Source organism: Triturus cristatus, chromosome 8, assembly GCF_964204655.1.
Source record: "Triturus cristatus chromosome 8, aTriCri1.1, whole genome shotgun sequence".
NCBI lineage: Eukaryota > Metazoa > Chordata > Amphibia > Caudata > Salamandridae > Triturus > Triturus cristatus.
In genome coordinates this window covers 1,007,166,356-1,007,190,348 of record NC_140591.1, presented here as the reverse complement: position 1 = coordinate 1,007,190,348, position 23,993 = coordinate 1,007,166,356, and the positions used below count along the sequence as shown (strand labels likewise).

General features: G+C 40.6%; 1 protein-coding gene across 1 annotated transcript in view; it reads right to left on the bottom strand.

The window, feature by feature from the left end:
- The window catches only part of CFAP47 (cilia and flagella associated protein 47), a 2,697,962-nt gene that overhangs the window by 2,186,345 nt on the left and 487,624 nt on the right, over positions 1-23,993 (bottom strand). Inside the window, exons 28-29 of the mRNA XM_085622577.1 lie at positions 19,989-20,132; positions 2,243-2,462 (exon numbers count right to left, since the gene is read on the bottom strand). Of these exons, the coding sequence (XP_085478703.1) occupies positions 2,243-2,462; positions 19,989-20,132 (364 nt within the window). The remainder of the gene's footprint in view (positions 1-2,242; positions 2,463-19,988; positions 20,133-23,993) is intronic.

Below are 23,993 nucleotides of genomic sequence, written 5' to 3'. Positions count from 1 at the left end.
GCACATAGTGGTCACAAATCGTTGATCAGGTTCTTAACTACTAAAGGAATGCTAAGAGCATCTGCGCGTACAGCCAGGTTTTCTATGAGGTTGCAGGATTTTACATTCAGCCTAGGGAATGTTTATGAAAAAGAAAATGTAGTGGTGTATTCTTTGTCAAGAATGCCTTTAAACTTGATGGCATGCAAGGACAATGTTTGGGACTAATACAAAATTGCATTGGTTGCCTGAGGTATGTCCTTATTTGACAAGCTAGGAGTGTCATAAAGAATATGCTAAAAACAATATACTTACTAGCATTAAGAAGTTTATCCAGTGTAGTTGGCCAAGGAAGGAGATTTGAATAAACAAATGTAGACCCTTTTGGAAAGTCAGAAATGAACTGTCATAGATGGTATTGTGAGGAGAGGTGAAGAAGTGGATCCACCTTACACTTGAGGAATATCATCATTAATCAGAACCATGAAGAACCTTTAGGCAGTGTACATGCTAAGAGAAGTGCAAACAATCTATATTGGTATCCAGGTATGGATAGTGCTATAGAAACAGTTGTCATAGAGTGTTTACAATGTATTAAGGCAGATAGAAGTTTGAAAACTTTGAATCCTCCAATCAGAGATTATGTTTCAACCAAGCATCCATGGGAGACCAATGCAATCGATATGGCGGGCCTATTAAAACAAAGCATAAGTATATTGTGTCTACAACAGATTTTTTCAGATTGGCATGCAATCAAGTTATTAGAAAGAGCTAACACAGTTGTTTTTCTTAATTTCTTGATTTGATTTTCACTACAGAAGTATTACCTATTAAAGTAATTAGCAACAATGGAGTGCAATTTATGTCTAGCAAAGCAAAGACGTATTTAGAAAGGATGAGTGCCAAGCATTAAACCCCATCTCTTTACAACCCAAGAGCCAACAAATGATTGAGAGATTTACTTTTGTTCACTAGGGCCCAGTACAATAGGCTGCGTATCCTAGTGGGGATTGGGAAACCCAGATTGTCAAACCTGTCTGGATGTAGAGAACTATGCTGAATGATGCCACAGGTTTTTCAACATTTGATATGATGAGGGAAATACTGGTTGGAACTAAGTGTACTCCTGTGTGGTTGGTACAGTCTACTGTCATGGATATACCCATTGGAATGTAAGGATTAATTAAAAAACACATGCAATAGTGTCAAGAACTATTACAACAAACATGGAACTATGTCTGTTAACATTTTATTGGACAATAGGTTAAGGAAAAAAACATAGAATGTTTGCAAAGTATATGGTGTATTTTTGGTCCTTCCTAAGTGAATGGAGTGTGAAATAATCCTGTTCATTTGAGTGATGCCAAAGTATGGAACTTGAAAAGCTCAGTTGTGTGCTTGGTAGTTGGGGATGACGACTAGATCAGAAAACAACAGGTTTGAACATGATGATGAGGTTAGTATTAGTAACAACAGCCTGAGATGGGTACAGTAATTGACGGTGCGTTGGAGAGGCATCATAATGTACAGGTAGATTTAATGCCTGATAATTTAACAGGTGTGCTGGGACATGGTGGAGAATGTGTTTCACTAGATAAAAAGGCAGGGCACTCTTACCACTTGTAAGGGGATTCAGATGGAAGTAATGAAACATTTTCAGGTGATAACAGGAGTAAAAGTGACAATAAAAGTTGTGGGAGTAAGGATGGGACTGTAAATGCAGACTGTGTGCGTAGGGCAAGAGACAGGATAAGAGATCCACCCAAATGGTCACAGGACTAGGCAAGTGAGTGTGATTGAGAGTGAGTAGGTCCACTTTACTTAATTTTTTTATAGGATAGATTATATTTAAATATTTTGTGGTGGGATAGTAAATTGGGGGAAATGTGTTATGTATTTATTCTAAGTGTTAAAATGTGATGCATTGCTCAACAAGGAATTGGTATTCATATGGAGTTTACTAAATACAACATAAGTCACAGAGAATGTTGCTAGTGCTAATAATATTGGTGACAACATAAGTATTTAAGGTGCCTTGACTATGTTGTCTTGTATCGATGCAGATACCTTCGTACTCAGAGATCTTACATTAATTTTTAATAGTCCTGATCACAAAACCAAAACTTCAGTGTCTTTAATTGTGAAGATTAAAATCAGTTCGTAGTTGAGCATGTTATATTGTGTATTTTGATTTTCAACAAATTGATATTTCTCTAGAAAATGTTGAGCCTATCCAGAACAAAAGTAAGATTTAGAGGTTTACCTTCGAAGAGATTTGGGAATGCAAATGGGGTTACTGCCATTTGGCCATCCAAACAGACTGAACCATGTCTGGACTGCAGAGACAACTTTCTGGAAAAAGGTTTTCTCATCAGTGTCTTCTTCAGGAAAAAATGAAAGGGCAAGCACATCCTTGGCACATGGAGCATCACCACTCCCATTGTTCGTCTTGCCATTGTCATAGTAGCTGTCATAATCTCCATCTACACAGAATTGTTGAGAAGAGTAGTTAGTTACAAGATAACATTTCCTTCGGAGCTATGCTTTAAAATAAGAACAGTTAGTTACCAGATAACATTTACTTTGGAGCTATGCTTCAAATTATTGCCTACATGAATTATGTTTTGTTCAGTCTTTGCTCTACCCACTGCCATCAATCACCATGGGAGAGCCAATCACCATGGGAGAGGGGGAGTGGAATGTGTCAGGTGTAATCTACAGCAAACTGGCCTTTTCTAGGGAATTTAGCTCATGGGATTAAAATTGAGGGCTTCTTACCAGCAACCGCTGAAGACATCCAACACTCTACTTGATATGCACTTAATGCGTGAAAATACTTTCCGTTAACACAGCTCAAGGTGTATTAAGAGAATTATTAGCACAGTTCTTCATGATTTTTTCTTCACCTTGCAGTTTAACTTTAGAAAAAGCCAACACAGATGATGAATTTCCTTTCATTCCCTTACTTCAGATAGGCAGTTTTTTAATTGTTGCTCTTGTCTCATATAGAATAAGGAGTGTAGCCGTAGCCAAGGTATGTGAGAGGCGGTGAAATCTTCCATGTTAAAAAAGGAAGGGTATCAGTGATCACAGCTGGATAAATGGGGGAGAATCAAAAGTGCCGGCATGAGTCATTTATTTACATTTATTTACTTAACATGAAGTGAGCTCTTTTGACTAGAAAAGCTGTACATAAGAACTACAGTAAATAAGGACATAAGCAGTTTGTGTGGCATATGCATAGAAGAATTTTGGGCAAGCTGACCATTGTCAACGTGAAGCACATGATGTGGCCCTGCCCTACTTGCTTACACTTCTTCTGCAATTACATCACACCTTAACCAGGTCACAGGCTGTTCTACCCCACATAATTGGCAGGCTTGTTCTCTTGGGCTGTTCAAACGTTCCAAGAAACAAACTCAAACAGCACTTTCTAGACCTGGCACTACTGCTGGCTAAGCACTTGGTGACCTGGCATTGGAAGGCAAGTGTACCCCCTCAGAGCGGATGTGGATGCAATCCATAACAGTATGGGCAGAAGCTGCGGGCAAAGCACTAAGACAAGAGGAAGTCAAAGGACAGATTAAGCGTTTCCTATTGCTGAGCAGGGTTGAACTAGTGTTAGCATTAGGTCATGCGTGATTCCTTCCCTCCTTAGACACACAATTATACAACGTCATCACCTCAAAACCTATGGCTTGCAGCGACATCGCCATGACTGCTAGGTCAATAGGCCGTTCTCCTGACCTGCACAATATACTTTCATGGCACCCCCGCCACCTCTTGGTTCCCTTCTTAGTCATACGGCTTAACACACAAGGATGGAGTGCTGTGATCTCCATATACCTCACTGCCTGAAATTAACCGTTGCCTGACAACTCGCCACAAGCATCAATTAACTGTGCAATCACAAAGCCACATTTTATGCCCTCCAAAAATCATCTATGGTTTAACATAGATCTTTAAAGTTTCTGCTTTGCATTTCTATTTCACCAACATCCTGCCGAGACCGAGGGAGATGCAGTTCTCGCTTTCCATAGCAACAGCACAGCTATGATGCCATGGACTGCTTGTGCTGCTCATTCACACAATCAGTCTTTAAATTGACTGTAAATGTAGGTACTCTGATCATTATGTTTTCTGATGTACAATAAAAGACATGTTTTCTTTATTTGTTGTGCCTGTTTAAAAACTCAATAAAAAGATATTTAAAAAACAATAACACAAATAAAATATATTTGGGAGGTGCATGGTGAGTAGAAGAAATGAATATTAATCAGACTAGACATAATTATGATATTAAACAACATAATAGGGAGGCAAATAGGAGATATATATACATATATATATAAATAATTCAACAAGTTCATGTTGGGGGCTTAGAAAGAGTTTATAGGTGAATTGACATGAGATAATTTAGACCACCTTCCATTCTTGGCAGGTGGGCCTTTAAGGCAGGGTTGAAAGTGTAAAGGGAGGAGATGGAGCATAATTAGCCAGGAAGTGTATTCCATTGGTAGGCATTAAGTAACTAAAATGAGTGAAACTGTGAGGTAGCACAGGTGGAGAGGAGGGCTTAGGAGAGGTTGCATGGGGGAGATATCTGTTTAACATTTGTGGTAGGCGACCCTAAATAGATTATGTATGACTTTAAAGAACAAGATTAGTAGTTCTAGTTAGTGCATCTAGCCTTGGGGTTTGCTGATAAACAGTCAGTTTGATGGCGATAGTGGAGTTAATGTGTGTACCTAGGAAGAATTTAGTGCGTTCTGGTGGCAAATTTTAGAACTCCATCCAATGGGAGGAAAGATTATTAAGAAAGGCCAATTAGCAGGTTATTGCAGTAGTCTAGCACGTTATAACCGGGTGCAGAGAGTAGTGATTTAGATGTGTGAAACGGAACATGGGGATGATGTTATGAATATTGAGTTCTTGGTATCTGGCAACACAGTAGCTGATGGATTCCAAAGTCACTATGGAATTAAATAACACATGGAGGCTTCTGGCTGAATGTCTACTGGTGTAGCACTGGGGAGCGAATAAAAATTAGGTGGTGCATAGGTTCTGACTTGATATGATCCATGTTTCTGTAGCAGCAGTGAAGTGTAACAGAGGTGTGTAGCTATCAAAGGTATCAGTGATGAATTTGGTTTTGTTGCACAAAGTATAGGTATTCCATAGACAGAATGACATTCTAGAAGGTAACTCAGTGAAGCAGTATGTTTCAGGCTGTGATTTGATTAGGATTTATACGCTCTGAAGCCAGTGTTTTTTTGAGTCTCCGGAGAGAAGAGATATAGAAATCGGAATTTTGGAATAATAGTGATGTGTGAATGAGGGGGAGTAGATGCAGAGAATAGATAAATAGGCATGTCATTCAATATTATTAGCAGATATAGAAAAAGGATATGTAGAGCATTGCAAAGCATTGCATGGCTTTTTAAGGTAGATTTAGTGTAAAGTTGTGCCAGGGGTTGGGAGTGGAGTCATTGGAAACAAAATTCAGCCACTGCTTTGTAGAGGAGAGGAAGAGAAAATTAAAAGCTAGAGGCTACATGTTAGAGTGGTTCAGCTGAACATATCACGTAGAATGCCAACAGTGCTCACCATTTATTAATTATTTATGGTGCTTAGAAAGTTGCAGAAGATGTAAATAAATAGTATATGGAAATTGTCAATCTCTATGGCATTTATTCAGCAGCATAACATCATGAAACAGTCTGTTTATGGGACTGGAGGTGGGAAATCAGAGTCAAAATTTGAATGCTGTGGGGAAGCACCAATATCAGGTGGTACTGTTTAAACAATAAAATGTGCTGCAGGTAGAATTAGGTAGTGCATAGCCAATGTTCATATACACATATGAGTTAATGTGTAGAGGTTCTACCAGTGGGTAGACTTTTAAGTCTTTGTGGAGTGCAATATGATATGTGTCTTTTAGTTTACGCTTCCAAGTCACAGAAAATAGACTTTTTGTTCCCTTGTAGGGGAGTTCAAATAAAAGATATCTATAAAACTACATAGATAATGGGGCAATTGTATATGGACTGCAAGATAGAAACAAGCATTTGCAAAACCAGTAAGACTGACTAGCATTTTTAGTTGCAAGCCAGACTCATTGGCTTTGCTGATGCTTGTCAGCATAATCTCAGTAGCAGGATGAGAGGAAGCCAATGGGCAGTCTGAATATCAGCAGAAGACCAGTGGCAGGATGAAACTTAGCTGGTGGGCATGCGTAATGGAGGCAGAGGCCTGGTGGCAGGTTGACACAGAACAGACAGAAGGCTGAAAGGGAGCCACGGCTGGTGGCAGGGCAACAGGGAGCTGTCAGGCATACTGAGAGCTTGCAGGGGCCCAGCTGTAGGATTAAAGGGAGTCACTATGTTAAGGGGAAAGATTACAGCGCTCTGGCAGAGGATAAATCGTCGTCACTGGGGGGAACACTGATAGCCAGAAGTATAACGGTAGAAATAGGAAAAGGAGCCATCAGCCAAGCTGAACGCTAAAAATGGCCTGGCAGTAGGATGAAAAGCAGTTGCCAGTTATGCATAAAACTTGCAGCAAATGGGCAGCAGCCTGAAAAGGAGCTGCCAGGCATGCTGAATGTATGAACAGCACCCAGTAGCAGCAGAAAAGCTACAGGGCATGCAGGGAACACATGAGAGGCACGATGGTGCAGTTCAAGTTACAAAACATTTGCACTGGCTTGAAACAGGACATCCTTGCACCAAGACCGCTGGATAAACACTTGTAAAATGGTATAGCCATCTTAAGATTCAACTGCACCAATCTGCAAAGGGACATGTTGATATAGATGTCATGATAAAATTAGGCCGCGACTGAACTCCCGGCAAATGCATTAGAGAAGCTTGCTATGGGGAAAACTATTAAAACAAATAATGTGTAGAGTACAAGTATGACAAATATTTGAATGTGTAATAATTGGGTGCACTTTTTAGAGCTAAAACAGGTTCTCAAGAACTTCAAAACAAGTACTTTATAGGAAGAAGAATGACATACCAATCAGACAATATCTTGTTGGGATGGATTCAAAGCCCACTAAATGTAGATTTTAAAGAACTGTTAACTAAGGTCAGCCTGACTGCTAAAGCTGTTTGTCGGCAGACCTAACATGGGAGCAGAAGGGGAACACCACAGATTTATCAGCACTTTAAGGCAGAAAGTTATGCAACCAAAATACAAAAATATGGCGACCGACCTTTACAAAGCAGTTGTTTCACCGTGATACATTTACATTACGGTCATTACAACGCAAGTCGTTACAATGGCTTGCGCTGGATGGCATTCTACACTAAGGAATACTATGATGTACTATTCCAACACCTTCCCTACTGTTACACACACTGGAGTTGGAATAGTAAATCATACTATTCCTAAGTCCAGCACCTCTAGAGCAAGTCGTTGTAACAACTTGCTTTGTAATGACCGCGTTGTAACGTACCGCGATCTAAATGCTCGTGTTGTAACGTCATATATTCAAAAAATATACAAGTGGTGTGGGGAACAACTAAAGTGAATGTCAGGTTGTTGATTGCCAGGGAAAGATGGAAGTAAAGGACCAGGAAGAATAGTCTTAAGCCTATGGATGAAGGCCCAATGGCCTTATTTCTTGAGTACATCATCTCATGGCACGTTACTCTACTGTGCCCCTCAATTTACCTGGCAATATGTCTTAGGATGTGACCTGCCATGGGACCATTCTAGAAGTAGGGAAGGACTCTATATTAGGCTCTGTGATGATGACTCGCCTTGCAGAGTTGGCGAAGGCAGGGTCATGAACTTCTTGGCAATGGTGGATTGAGGCGGAGCCACACTCTCAACCCCTTTGTCCTACCCACCTTCTTCACTGGACTTCTTTTCTCCCAACAGCACCCCATATTTAATGAGTATGTGGCTTCAGGAATGTGGTGGTGTTGTAAGCAGATTAGGCCATTAGCCTTGGTCATACCATTGAAGGATGTAAGGTCTACTTTAAGGGTGGGAGGGAGGCGTGTGTTATTGCACATGCATATTGCCAAAACAGGTCTGAAAATGTATTTGCCTTAGAGAATCTAAGGATACCTATCCTGCCATCTGCCACTGCATGGACGCCCAACTTGTCATCAAAGATCCATATTACAGTCAGAACCAGAGGGGTGTCTTCCACCATAAGCGTTTTTTTGGACAGTAGGGGGGTCTATTGCATCTTTAAGCCACAACCACTAAATGTCTGATCCCTCCACATGTTTGGTACTAAAAGGGTAATACCATTACAACTTGAAAGCTCTCAGCAGTCTCCTAGTCTGACCACAGAGACCCTTTAAAATAACTGTTATTTCAACTCTGAATTGCTACAGCTGTAGTGGTATCTTAAAGGGATGTATATAAAGTCAAGAAAATAGCCCATATACCCACTACAAGCCTCAGAATGTATTAATTCCTTTCAATATACGTTGCATTTAAATTTACAATCAAGTTCCATCCCATAGACCCATCGGCTAAGGATACAAGGAGATACTGGGGGCTTAATATACAGCCTCTTTCAAGACTTTCCTGAAAACCCATGCCACAGCCTTGGAGTCAAGATTGAGATAGCCATGCCTTATAAGTATATGTATTGCATACATGTCCACGTGGAAGAGTTGAATACTCTGCAGTATCAGTATATATCCTTGCATTCACCAAGCCTATACATAGAACAACACATCTTGCATCTAATAAAATCACTGTGCTATATTGCATATTATGCTTCCATTACAAAAAGCAAGCCGTCATTTTAGCGTTGATGTGTTCTGTATTTACTAACCTGAAAGGAAAGATTTGGCAATACCTTCGAGGTATGCTAAGTAATTAGGCTACTATACAAAAAATGTTTTCCACGTACAACCCAGGAGTTCTCTTAAATGCATTGTACTTCACAAAATAACAAAATACTGCAGCTTTATGGCTAGGTGTTACATCTTGCACCTAGCCTGATCACAGTAATTAATAAGTAAGAAATAACTTGGTGGAAACAGTCTACTTTAATCTACTTGATGTACCTGAGGTTGGGTACAAGGGATACTTCATGTTGTATTTCAATTTTTTTTATTGGATATTGAAATGTTATGTATTTCTTTAAACTTAAATCAGCCATTTGAAATTGGAATGGGAACTTAACATTGATGTTGTTTTTCAAAACATAGAATAATTTTTTGTCCTAGATGAAATCAACTTAAATTGACCTCACCTATGAAATTGTAACTCCGAACACCTGATTTTGAACTTTAAGGATTTGTTAGAATATTGTTTTATTGAACATATTCACATCACACATGGTCACATAAAAATTAAACATCAAAATATAATCAGCCTAGGCAGCTAATGTGACCAAATGCAATTTTGTTTAGAGGGGCAACTATAACTCTTTCCTGGATAAATTCTAAAGTTGGGTCACTTCCAACATACTTTCTTTCAAACAGAGCACACTACTCTCTCCAGTCTCTCAAATCTTCACATATGTTTTTTATCGGTTCTAACTTTGCATTTGCTCAACATTCAACCACTCTTGCATATCACCACACAGTCTTTCTATTTAGGCACCATATTTTTTAATTCGATGTATCACCAGTTATTTCTTTTCAAGTAAGTCTAGTGCTATAAATATACAGTGCACAATTATTTTTCTTAGATCTTGGGTGTAAATCCAAAACTCAATGCTTTACAAACAAGAGAATCAATTTAACACAATTTTAATCAGCTAGGCTACTACCTCTTCCCACTAAGCAGTCTCCACAATACCAAACAATCTGTATGAAGGCTGTGTTTTTTCCACTGTTTCTGGGGGAGGTTCCTGAGCATTTTGAGCTAATTCTATTTATAACTGCAGAGATAAAATAGGTCTAGTACAAAGGTTTTAATTGTGTCAGGTGGAATTGAGAGTTGTGGGTCAGCGTATTATTGTGTCCTAGGATTTGGCACATCCTGCAACTGATATGTTTGTTACACAGTCTCTTTCCCTTTTCTCTCTGACCTGCTTATCATGCTTTGGGCACTATGCTATCAAAGTAGTGTATAAAGAGGACAACGGTTGTCCATCATGCCCAAGAGTGAGTTTAAAGAACTGAATATGTGAACTTGTATAATGTCCATGTATCACAGGATGCTTTGATTACACTGGCATATAGCCATAATTGTCCTGCCCTCACATGAAACTAAATTCTAGTATGTTCATAGATCAGGAAACAGTTGCACAAACAAATCACCGATTAGTGAGTACACTCATTTGTGGAAACTCTCCAGCCCCCAAAGCAGTGCTTCAGCTTCAAACAGTGGGGTTATGTTTCCCACCCCACATTTTACCATCAGGGTAGCCAACTCGAATACAATTTTTGACAGAGGTTGCTGTAAGGTAATAACTGGTATTTTAGCAGCATGTCAAAATGGCAATCCGCCAACACCCCACTATCGTCATCAGGTAAATCATCAAGATATTTAAGACTATGCTGTAACTGGGAAACCGGGTAGAACATTCCATTTCTCGTACCTCTAACTTGCCACACGCATATAGCAATTGCATTGTCTTCAACTTGACTCTGAGTTTAGTGTCTACCCAGACCAGGTAGGACACAAAACTATATAATTCACTAAATATTCTCTTTGGTGGAAGGGAGAATATTCCCTGGAAAATGTATAAGCACTGTGGGGCCACTTCACAGAACTAATCTGAGATAAAATCCTAAACTTACTACTTTTGGTTCTCACAGAAGGCATTTAGTAGTAGTAACGTTAGGACTCCTAACTTTACTACTACTAAACTGAGACAAAATCCTAACTTTACAACTTTCGGTATTCACAAAAGGCATTTAGTAGTAGTAAAGTTAAGAATCCTAACATTTTAATTAATGCAGTTCTACACCCCTGATGTATAATGGAAGCGTCTTCAAGAAAGAGAGACAGTAGCAGATATTTGTGAGCACTCTGCTCATGCTCAGGTTAAAACAATCTTCCGTTTAATGTGCTACTCTACTTTCTAAATATTACAAGTCTCTGACCTGCCACTCTAGGCCAAGATCTACAAGTTATTTTATATCTCAGCACCTCAATGTTCACAACGGGGATTGGGATGTAACTTGGCCCCTCTTGTATATAGTCCAGATTTCTTTCCCAATTCATTCAAGTTTTCTAGCAGATTTTGGACAAACATTTTGGGAACTTTTAAGAGGAGCAAAGTGTCACATGGATATCAAGATATGACGTGTGAGTTTTGCTCTTTACTTATTCCCCAGTCCAACATATTATGTCAAAGCATGTCAGTCATATGTTTCATTTCCAAGAGGTTATAGGAGATCTCCCTGTCTGATGTCCCTTTCCAATGGCCAGACTCAGAAATCAACCTGCCCATCTTAGTTACTAGTTCTGGGCTGCGAGTATAATAATTTTGTCCACACAGTAGGGACTAGACCTGGAATATATATAAAATATATAGAAAATAAATTTCCACCCAACGGCATTAAAGACTTTTTCAGTACATGGAATTTCAGCAGGGTATAAAACCCACTGATCAGAGTGGATCAAATGTGGTATTAACCCCATATTAACCTTTGCTCAACCCTCTGGTAGCTTGTCACAGAGCAGTCCGGCAGAACTATAATAATAATAGTAAGACTTGTAGAGCGCATGTCTACTTCGTCGAAGAGACCTAATGCTAAAAGTCCAGCTCCCGGAGGCCCAATGACATCTGAATCTTCATAGAATCAGCCCAATCTGAATAGCCAGGTATTTAATTTTTTACGGAAGAGGGATTCCAATAGGGCTTGACGTACAAGAGAGGTAGAGAGTTTCAGAGTTTTGGCGCTAGGTAGCTAAAAGAACTGCCCCGATGCACACTCTATTCACTTTGGGGCTGCTAGCCAGTAGGGCCCCAGAGGATCAAAGGTTCCTAGAAGGTAGGTAGGGTTTAATAAAGGAATGCAGATACCATGGCTTCTTGTTTGCAAGAGTATTGAAGCAATAGGACATGGCTTTGAAGGAAAGGTTTATCTTCCGTGGAAGCCACCGCAGCTTAGAGAGCCCGGCTCCCATAGATGCCCATTTAGGGATTTCCAGCAGAAGACAAGCCACTTCGTTCTGCACTCACCAAAGTCTCTTCAGCAGAGTGTGTGAGTTTCTTGTCCAACCATATGCCCAGGTTTTTAACTCTGGGCTTGAGAGGAGATAAAGGACCAATGGTCTCAGTCTACCAGGTGGTGGACCAGATAATAGGTTGTTTGCCCAGTATCAGAACCTCAGTCTTTCCAGCATTCACCTTAAGACAATTTAGATCCTTCCACGAGGTGACCTCCGTGAGATAAGACTATAGACAGGCAGTTATGTTGGCTGAATTCTGTGACAGGATGATGATGAGCTGAGTGTCATCTCCTTATGTAATGGTGTTTAATTCATGTCATTCGATGACCACCGCCAGTAGATGCATGTATAAATGAAATAAACTTGGACTCAGGGAGCAGCCCTTGGTATTCGCTGCTGCGACAGGAGCACCTGAGAGTGAAAGGGTTTTTGAAACACGACAGCAAGCCAACACTGCAGTTCCACAAATGCTCGATCAGGAGGTTGTGGGACACGGTGTCAAATACCTCGCTGAGAGACTAAATTTGCAGTGCTGCGTTGTCACCCATGTCCAGAATTTGGCAAATGGATTCTGTGGCAATCAGCAAGGCCGACTCTGTGCTATAAGCAGGGGAAAGCCCAAATGAGTCTTATGGAGTAGGGCATTGGCCTCAATAAAAAGTGGAGAGCTGCAGATTGACATACTTCTCCTTGATCTTAGAGAAAAATAGTAGTAACGGGCTGGGACAATATTTTCAGGCTGGGTAGGATCTAAAAAAGGCTTTTTGAGGAGCGGGACCACCATAGCGTGCTTCACCACTGTGGAACCTGTCCTGACACCAGGGATCTATTTAATAGCTCACGAGGCAAAAGCTAGGGCTCGGGCATTGCAGCCATCCTCTGATGACGAGGAGGAAGCTTAGAAAAATTCAATAAAAGTAATTCCCGCCACTCAGTAGTTATGGTTATGTCAAATATTCAATTGAAACCCCTATTAAGTCTTGCTTAAAGGCAGCCTTTAGCTGCCTGTTGTCAAAGACCTATTGGGGACAATACAAATAATTAGAATGGCCTTTATATCAGCTCATTAGGTATTTATTGGCAGCTTTCATGCCAGTTTCTTTTGCGTGCTTCTTATGCTTTCCTTCCTTTCCTTGTGCTTATCACTTCCTTTGAGCATAGCTTCTTAAGCATCCTTTTGATAAGGAAAGCTTGTATTCTTCCACGGCAAATATCAGGAAACTACTTTTTTCTTTTTCTTGAGAACGCCATAGATTGCATGTGCAGCTCTTGCTCTTTCTCCCATATGCCGCTTCCAGATAACAGGTATGTTGCTGCCAGGTTTGGCTAAAGAGCAGGCTTTATCAGGTTTGTTTTCTTTTATGTTCCATTTTCTGCATGTTCCATGAAAGTCCAGGCTTTGGCAATTAAAGGCATCATTTAAAACTCAGAGTCACACATTTCTTCCTGAGCAATTACCAAAACCCCCAAAAAAATTTATTGATGGAATAAATTCAGCGGATACTGGCTTGGTTAGCAGACAATATTTAACATGTGTTTTACCGCCATCACCAAAGCCAGGGGTCGATTTCAAAGGCAGAAACTCTCAATATTAAAATGTTAGACAGTTTCAACTCTCTCTGTGTAATTGATAAGTCCACAATGATATTTTTATTGACTTTACAATTGTATAATAAAGTTGCCATTTTCACAATAAACAACACTCTTTTCTAAATAAGAGATGTCAAAACAACAGCTACCAAATTTAAAAGTGCTGCTTTCTGTCACTGACAAGTTTAGGCAAATTCAACAGGACTGGCATTGACAGGCTGTTTTGATGGTTATTTGTTTTTTTTTATTGCAAGAATGTGCAGCAAAAAGAAAATGAAAGAAAAAACACTTATAGCCACTATTCGCTTGCAGTAAAAGTATTAAATAGAAAAACTTTCATTGATGTAGCCATTTTAATAGTGGTTCTTTTTAAATTAAGTCTTTCAATTGTGCCATGCATTTTATTATTTGTGAAGGCGATAAAATACATCACCAGCTAACCAAGCACTCAAATTGCAGGCAGCTAACATATTACTATGTAATATAAACACTTTAAAGCTTTGAAAAGGAGACAGAAAATAAATCACTATCTAAGACTGGGCACCTAAAATGTGGGCAAAATAAAGAGCCTCTATTTAAAGTAAATATAAAAGATAACTAAAATAAAAAAAGCACACTTGGAGCAAGGTGTACCACTAAAGAGGAAGGAACTGTTTTTAGGTGGATTTGAGCAATGTGAACAGGCTTTATGCAGACACTCAAAATGAAGGGAGCCAATTGGTAAAGTGGGCTGACCCACTGCCCTGTGCAATATGCTGTGGCAGGCATAAACAACATATAAATTACAGTTTAATTGGCCAGTGGGTGAAGCCTGCTGACCTATGCCCCTCTATTAATGTATGTATGCCCCAGATGACCCCTGCCCCCCTAAACTATGGAAATTATGTCTTCTACCTTCGCGGGTGCTCTACTTCAGATCTGGAACTCCTCCCTTGATATGGGTGTTTTTCCAGACATCTGGAAACATCTGGAAACACCGACGCTTCTCCCCCTGAGAAAAAAACCTAATGGTGAACCAGGAGATCTTAACAATCCTAGGCCTATCTCAATGCTCCCTGATCCCAGTAAAATGCTAGAGAAGCTGGTCCAGCGCCAACTGTCTAATTTTATCGAAAGCAATGAATCCTTGCATGATACACAATCCGGGCGGGTTTCAGTACGGAGACTGCTCTCCTAGAAGTGGCTGAGTCTGTGAGATGGACGCTAGATTCCGGGACATCAGCGATGCTGGTGCTCCTGGATCTGTCTGCAGCTTTCGACACTGTCGATCATGCCATATTGGCCCATAGATTACAAGAAGCAGGTTTTGGGGGTAGGGTGCTGGACTGGCTGATTTTGTATTTGCACGGTCGCACCCGGAGAGTCGCCTTAAAACCGTTTGAATCAAAAGCTAAACATCTCTGGTGTGGGATCCCGCAAGCCTTAGCGCTGAGCCCTTTACTTTTTAATTTCTACCTAGCTCCGCTCTTCTCTTTGATTACCAACTGAGGTGTGAAAGCGATTTCTTATGCTGACGATACCCAGTTGGTTTAACCCTTTCAGGAGCAGACGGTAGATGCTTTTAAGATCTTTAAAGGGTGTCTGAGGGACATAGCACTTTGGATGAACTCCAACAAATTAAAGCTCAATGCAGGAAAGACAGAAGTACTGTTTTTCGGTAAGGGCCCAGTACCAGCTTCAGACCTATGGTGGCCACCAGAGATGGGACCACCACCTTCTCCCACCGCTAGTATCAGAAACGTAGGTGTGGGATGGGAGGCGGATCTCGCTTTTTTGGCCCAAATCCAACAAGTCTCTGCGACCTGCTTCAGTAAACTAAGAAACCTCTGGAAATTCCTACATTTCCTATCGGAAGATTGCCACAAGGCCGTGGTCCATGCCACAGTGACATCTAGGATTGATTATGCTAATTGCTTATACCTCGGCCTTCCCAAATATTCCATTGTTCGCCTTCCGATGATACAGAATGCGGCTGCGAGACTGGTCAGACGCATTCCGTTTCAGAACCATGTCTCTCCGCATTTACGTGAGCTTCACTGGCTCCCATTTGAAAAAATAATTGAATTCAAGGCTATGACCCTGGCCTACCGTTCCTTAAATGGGAAATGCCCTGGTTATCTCAAACTAAGACTTTGCCGTTACAAACAAAAGCGATTCTTGAGGTCAAATTCTCGGATTCTGCTCTGCAGCCCCCGCTTTGAGAAAGCGCGCCTGGGGGGCAGAGCGCTCGCAGTTAGAACGGCCTTACTGTGGAATGCCCTTCCTGTGAACCTTCGCGAGGCCAAATCAGAGTTCTTTTCAGGGATGACTAGGCCTGGGTCTTAGTGCTTCGATTCCTTGCTTGCTATGTCTGCTACTACAGCGCCGGGACACCTCTGTTTGAGATAGTTGTCGCGCTGTTACAAGTATCAGTATTATTATTTTATTATAATCCGTATGATTTTCATGTATAATCCGTATGATTTTCTTGGAAAAACAATAGTCTGTCGAGACAGCTAAAGGGTGTTTCAAAGGCCTGACCTAAAAATGATGGAGGAGTGGGGCAGCGAAAGAGTAGAGGTCAACAAACAACTCATTAATTTCTTACGGCCTTTAGTTAAATGCTTCGATAACCATTCAAAGTGATGTTTGTGTGATCATAACCCAACTGTAATAATCAAGGCAAGGTTGATCATTCTGCCCCACTGTCATTTTCCCAGTGGACTGGGGGCTCTGGTAAAAACAACACTTGTTGTTGTGCAAGTGCAGGAACAAGAGATTTAAACCCAAAATACAATTAATGGGCTTAAGTGACTACTCAGCTCGAAAAGGAGTGTTGCTGATGTTTATTTGTCACGGACTAGCATGTTTTGCTTTGATAAATGACTGATCTAGAATTTAACTTCAACACATACTGAGCTGCAGAAGTTCAATACCCATTTTACTATCCACACCACAGTGTGAACAACCGACATGAGCTCTTAAAATGTGTTATCTTGATGGTGTGGGTGGGCACCGTGATATCACAATTACCCCATGTAACACATCCACGCATGTCATGGCTGGCCCGCGTTCCTCAATACATCCCGATCCTTCCACTGATTTCTTTAGTTATTTATCTTTGATGATGCTCATCCAATGGTTGAGGAGTATCTCGGCATGAGGCAAGGTACAAGGGAACTGATGCAAACACTCACAAGCAGACACAGCAGCCAACCAGAAGTCAGCAGAAAATTCAGAATTTAGGAAAGAAGGGATAGAGAGGGGAAGAATGCTGGAGAGGAGCTGGCAGAATGCATGTAAAAAGCACATTTAAAAAAAACACGCTCCAATCCATATTCATCTGGACCACAGCAACTGTTTCCATTAAATTGATGGTGGGCCCAACTATGGTTGATATCCACTCTAGTAATTTTTCCATGAGTAAGATTAGGAATATTGTGGGACTGCTCTTCAATATATCTTGGAGGCAAGGTTTAGACAGTTTCACTTTGTGAATGAGTAATTGACTAAGTGTAATAGCTGTTCTACAAATAGTTTCATTAATATTGCATTATTATTTTGTTTTTGCAGTTTTATATAAAGCAAACTTGGCTCAGGGGTGTTAGAGTGCTTTAAATGAGAATCAAAATACTTTATGCATTTCTTTTAGCCACAAGGTGATTGTTATGTTATGTTAATTATATATGTCGCACAAATCACCGCAAGAGAAGTATCTTGGCTCCAAGACCAGAACATGAAACCAGGCAAGAGACTTCTGCATTAAAAGAGCACTTTTCAGAATTGGAGATGATCCGTGCATCTGCAGACGTGCAATGGTAACCTATTCCAGTACATAGGGGATAAGTAGGAAAAGGATCTGCCTCCTGAGCGGGTCCTTCTGACTTGTGGAACTGTAAGCAGCACTTTTATCACTGGATCTAAGCAGTCTAGGAGGGGCGGTGGTGCAATAGTCGAGGCGATAGGTAACTGGGACCGTCTCTATGCAAGGGACTGAGTTTCAGACAGCACATTTTAAAGATAATCATTTTACAGATTGGTAACCAGAGCAATGACCATAAAAGAAGGGAAAGATGCAGCATCGGATGGAAGATTGTAAAGGAGACAGTTTTGCACCACTTTAAGTTTGAAAATCAACGTCTCATGTGCTGAGACCAATAGGGCTTTACCATAAGCCAAACGGCTTATGACCAATGCTTGTACCAAGGTTCTCCGTACAGAAAGAGGGAGGAAGGAGAACACTCTTCTCAATAGGCGCAATATATAAAAACATGTGCCAATAGTAGATTAAACCAGCTCCTTCATAGAAAGGGTTTGGTCCAGTTAAACACCCATATTTTGACCACTAGTTTGGGACTTGGGACTGAGTCAAGTTCTGGAGGCCACCAGTCAGGGGACCAAAGCTGTTGGTCCTTACCGAACACCATGATTTCAGTTTTACTTGCATTCAACAGGAGGCAATTAACTGTCATCCAGTCAGCAAATGCTATCATCCCGACTGAGAACCGTTCTTTAGTTTGGCCAGGTCTTAATCACAGGAGATTAAGTGAGTATAATCTGCATAAGATGTAACCTCAAAGGAAAGGCTTTGATGTTCTTAGCAAGGGGGGGCCATATGGATGTTAATATGGTAAAAAAGGTAGGGCTAAGACAAGCGCCCTGTGACACCCCCTTGTCCTGTGTCATAATGCGGGATTTTTAAGAACTCATTGGAATAGTTTGGTACAATTGGAAAAGAAATACTTAATCCACTGTAATGCCAGGCCCTGGATTCCGATCTCCAGCAGTCTGTGATTTAGCCTGGGATGAGAATCCATATCAAAAGCTGATATGATTTTGTTATGAACTTCAAAGGCTGGATTCTTCTCACAGGTGGGGGCAAATAGTTCACAGACATGGAGACACTGTCGAGACGTTTCAACTGTCTCATCTATTTTGACTCTCATGATTTCAATATATGTGGTATTGGGGAACCTGAAGTGTCTTGGCCATATGTATTTGGTGAACCTTAGCTGAGAGTATGAAGGGCCTTTCCTGTGAAAAGCTGAGTTGAAGATGGAGGGTAGCAAACATTTTATGAGGGTTTATCTAGTGATAATGCTGTTCTTTGAAGACTGCACTTGGGGTGCCAATGTTCATATTAGATTTTGGCTCCATCTTGGGTCCTAGATCACTGAGCAATTTAAAGGGTCAAAAAGGTTAACATCAATTGATGTATTCATAATATATCACAATTTGAAAGAGGTGCAGAGGTCTCAGAAGAAACAGAATGCCATGTAGAAATGAGTGGGATCCCTAAATTTGTATTAATAAGAGCTTCAGAATTATAGGAGACCTCATCTACAGGGTCGAGGGGAGATGGCAATCTCAGGTTGAGTATCCAGCAATAACCAAATCAAAGTAGCATCTCTCTGAATAAAGATAGACTCATACAGCAGACAATTAGCGGTGGTACAAAACTAGGAAATAAGTTTTAATGGAGCTTTTGAAAGTCAATCTGTGGTATGAGTAATTAAGTGCTTTGATCTATTACCATTTGGATCCACTACTTAAAAACCTTGGATTATTGTTGATGAAGAGACTCTATAATAAACAAAAACAAAAGCCGCAACGTTAGAGGCTTTCACAACAGAAACAGTTCTGTAAGTGATCGATACTCTGGTTAGAACAGCTTAAATGGCAACCCTCCTGTCTCCTTTTTTCTTGAAACACAATATCTATAGGACTAGAAACCTTAAAGTGCTAGACCTTAGTAATTGTAAAGCACAAAAAGGCAGAAATCCCGCTCCCCATGCTAAGGTACACAGGACATTGGTTCATGTCAATATTTGACCTTTACATAAAGAATATTTTATGTCAAACAATTTCTGATGGGCAACCAATGCAACTTTGCTAAAGTCACAGATAAAGAGTCTAGCTTTTGTGCTGATCTATTTGCGGTGATAGTGCTCTGAATCCTATTAATCAGATAGGGTCAGCAGACCATCATAAAGGGAGGTAGCATAATCTAAATTTGAATTCATAATGGCCACTATAGCAACTTAATCTAACAAGATATGAATTAAAGGTAGGCCTAGTTTCAACTGCTTCTAGCTAGAAGTCCATATTTAGACCTTGATTCCACTATACTCTGAGGGATTTTGCTTTTTTGGCAAAATGCTAGTTTATGGCCAGATAAAACAGGCCAGAGAAAAAACTATTAGCAATTGCAAGTTGCAGATATAACATAACGGAAAGCAAATTACACATAAATAACTAATTGTGCTTGCAATTTTTTCTCAGATACATCCATCTCGAGCCATACATTTTATAGAGTGTTACTGTAAGCATACCTGATGTAGAGTCATCATATGTTGAGATAGTCAATGCACCCTGAGAACTTGAAGATGTGCTAAGAGATGGAGTTGATGGAATATAGCAGGGTCTCAGCAGTGCTTCTCCTGTATTGTTGGTTCTTCCGTTTGTTCCATTATTTCCTACAAGAAAGAAAAATGTAATGGGAAACATGCACTCACAGTTTTAATAATAAAAATATTCATTGTTTCATTATAATCAACAATGTCTTTCCTCCCTGCCCAGAGCCTCCTCTTTATCAACGTTAGCTTAAACAGAATGTTGACATGCTCTACTTTTTCATTTATGTATGTGGTGTATTGCCAGACTACTTCTATGAATAATTTACATCAAAACAAATGCTAAAAAATATTGGGTTTGCTTGTAATATATAGATTTTTCAAACTTCGGTGAGAACATACCAGAGGTTAAAGCAAGAAAAACAAACACTGACAAAGCCAATAGGTCTAAGTAATAAAAAGGAAAAATACCATCATTTAAAAGGTGGCATGCACCAAAAAAAAGTAAAAAATACCCATTGCAAAAATAAAATAAAACAATTTAATAAAAGCAGACACTGGTCCATCAGCATCAGTACTGAAATGGTATACCTTTTAAGTGAAAGTGCACCTGTGCTCAAGCAAAATGCTGCCATTCATGGCAAAGTGAACAAATGGATGAAGTGGGCTGACCCACTGCTCCATGCGGTAAACTGTAGTGTGAGGAAGCTAGAGGTGAATGACAGTTGAAGAGATGGTGAAGGCTGCACAAAAGCGCATCCGGGTCTGGTGGCTTAGTGGACTAATGCATCCACTGTAGGGACCTGTGTTCGACCTCATGGTCTCAGGTTCAAATCCCGGCGGGTCCACTCAGCCTTTAATCCTTCGGAGGTCGATAAATGAGTACCATTGAGTTAACAATAAAAATCTGTTATTCACTGCCAAGATATGCTAAGGTGAACGTGTGCTTTACAAATACACATTATGTGTGGGAGAGAGGTTGTGATTGTTGTGTGTACATATTTTTTCACTGAAAATAAAGGTTAAAGTATGTTTACAGTGATGCGTTGAAATGAGATAAGAACTAATATTTTAAAAAACGAATAACGTCTGAAATTCATCAGTTATAGTTTAGTGAACGAACTATAACTTGAGCCCCCATCATGCACTGCTTATTACATCACTGGTGATAGGAGGTTCGGCGTAAGGCCCTGACATCTGGCCACACAATGCACCAAAGCCGGCCAAGGGAGCCAAACCCCCAGGAGTCTACGGCCTTTTGGAACAAAATATTGAAACAGCTAGCTAGTAAGAGCACAGTGTGTGTTACAAAGGTTGTCTTAAATTGCAAATTGTGCTGCATAATGTGCTTTGCTTGTTCCATATTTTATGCACCCCATGGTATAACTTGGCCACCAACTGTAGGGCATGTCAACTAGGGGCCTTGTTATGATGTTGCTACAATAAAATGCTGGTGAAACTCTTGCTGGTTTATTTCAAACAGCCATTTATGCTGCTCACAGATGCCACATTTCTCCACCGAGTTGCCTTATATGCACAATTAGGAATTTAGATCAATTAAGCACAGATGTATTTTAAAATGCATACAGCTTTAAACACTACCGAACATATTTTGCCTAGAAAAACAGAATTGTTAGTGCTTCAGTCAATCAGCTCTGCTAGTGGTCACGGATAACATTAGGATGACCCTAGACAAGGGCCACTCTACGATTCTGGTGCTGTTGGACCTATCCGCCGTGTTCGACACGGTCTCACATCAGATATTGCTCCGGAGACTGAAGGAGATTGGATTAAGAAATTCCGCTTTCCAGTGGATGACGAGCTTTCTATCTACTCGCTCCCAGACCGTCAACCTGGGCCCGTTTCGCTCGGCACCCATGGAACTGTCCAAGGGAGTACCTCAGGGCTCATGTTTGAGCCCCACATTGTTTAATATCGATGTTGCTCCCTTGGCCAATCTCCTGCGGATGCACGGGTTCACCCCCATATCCTACGCCGACGATACACAGCTGCTCTTTCCTTTTGACAAATTCACTCCATCTGTACAGTTGACCTTCTCTTCTGGTATGAGAGATACTCTGAAGGAGCACAGACAGCTGGTGCCTGCTTCCATACATTGGGTCTACTTCATAAAGTCTTTCCTCTGCTTCCCGATTCAACTCGGAAAACTTTAACTCAGGCACTTATATTAAGCCGTCTGGACTACTGTAACGGTCTGCTGATCTCCACTAATGAGACTTCGCTTTGCAGACAGCAGGTAGTCCAGAATACAGCGGCTTGACTGGTCCTCAATGCCCCCCTAAGACTGCCTCCCACCCTCTTCTATTGCAGCTTCATTGGCTTCCAATACTCCAACGGGTAAAATGTAAAGTCTGCTGTACCATCCATAAGGCATTACTCAATCTTGGTCCCACCTATCTCTCTGAAAAATTCACACCCTATCGTCCATCTAGGTCTCCCCGCTCGGGCTCCAAACATCTCTTTGAAGTCCCCCGAGTTAGGAGGGCAAGACTAGGGGGACAATCCCTTTTGCTATTTGGGTCCACGCTACTGGAATGAGTTCCCCCTGCATTTGAGACAATGCCCTGACCACCTTCAATTTAGGAAGCTGCTCAAGACTACTATTTTCTGTCTCTGATTCAACTGTAGTAACACTGCAACCATGCTGCCTGTCCGAAGCGCAGAGATACCCCTTCGGAGGTCGATTTTGGCGCTATAAATAAATAAATAAGTAAACATGTAGATTTTATCGCATTTTGGTTTTCACCATTATGCTTGCAGTGCTTTGAGACCCCTCTATTCATCATTTGAAACATTCACATCTTGTGTGATGCAGCAGCACGTGGTCATGCAATCTCTGTGTTATTGATGAATAATTGCATTTAATACCCTGGGGATGACTAGCAAAATATATAGATTAATATTAATAACATACTACAATTCAATGGATATGTGCACTCTGCGGACTATATTTCGACACTCTTGATAACTCAATTTTATAACTGAATTTGTTTTACTATAGTTACCACCAGGGCACTCTTCCGAACCAAAATAGAACAAGGAAGGGGTGGGGGTGAGAGACGGGAGAAGTGAAGAGGTAGGGAGGGATCAGAAACTAGAACATAGTAGTTAAATCTGGAATCCTTGGCTTGGTTTTCCTCTAGCTTTTCGCCTTCAGATCTCCTGTTTTTGCTGACTTTGTTTTTGCTGGCTTTAGGACTCTCTGCACTTTACCACTTCTAAACAGTCCTAAAGTGCTTGCACTCTCTCCTCTAAACATGACAACATTGGCTTATGCCCAATTGTCATATTTAATTGACTTATAAGTCTCTAGTAAAGTGGTACTACATTTGCCCATGGCCTATACATTAAATGCTACTAGTGGGCCTGCAGCACTGATTGTGCCACCCACTTAAGTAGCACTTTCAGATGTCTCAGGCCTGCCATTGTAGCCTGTTTGTGTGCAGTTTTAAACTGCCATTTCGACCCAGCAAAATAAATCTTTTGTCACCCCTATGATAGGTACTGGACAGCACAGAGGACAGAGTGCAATATATTTAAAAAATTGACATCTACTTTTAATTTTTGTATGTCCTGGTAGTAAAAAACTCCGACAGTCGTGTTTCACTACTGAAAGGCCTACCTCTCCTATAGGATAACTTTGGAATTACCTTATTACATTTTATGAGTGTAATTTCCAAATGGGAACAGATTATCAGTTCATTTTTGGTGTCTTTGGAATTGTAATGAAAAATCCTAACCTATGGTGAAGCTGGATTTTAAATTACAATTTTGAAAATGGCACTTTTATAAGGTTGTCTATCATTACTGGGAGTGATCCAGTTGGGGTATTGGGGGCTGGACCATATAAACTAATACTGAAAATAGTACCCCCTACATCAGAGATTTATCGATGTGCTAATTCTGAGACCATGTGATTATTCTATCTCTCATTGGCCAATGAAGGCACCTAATTTCCTTAAA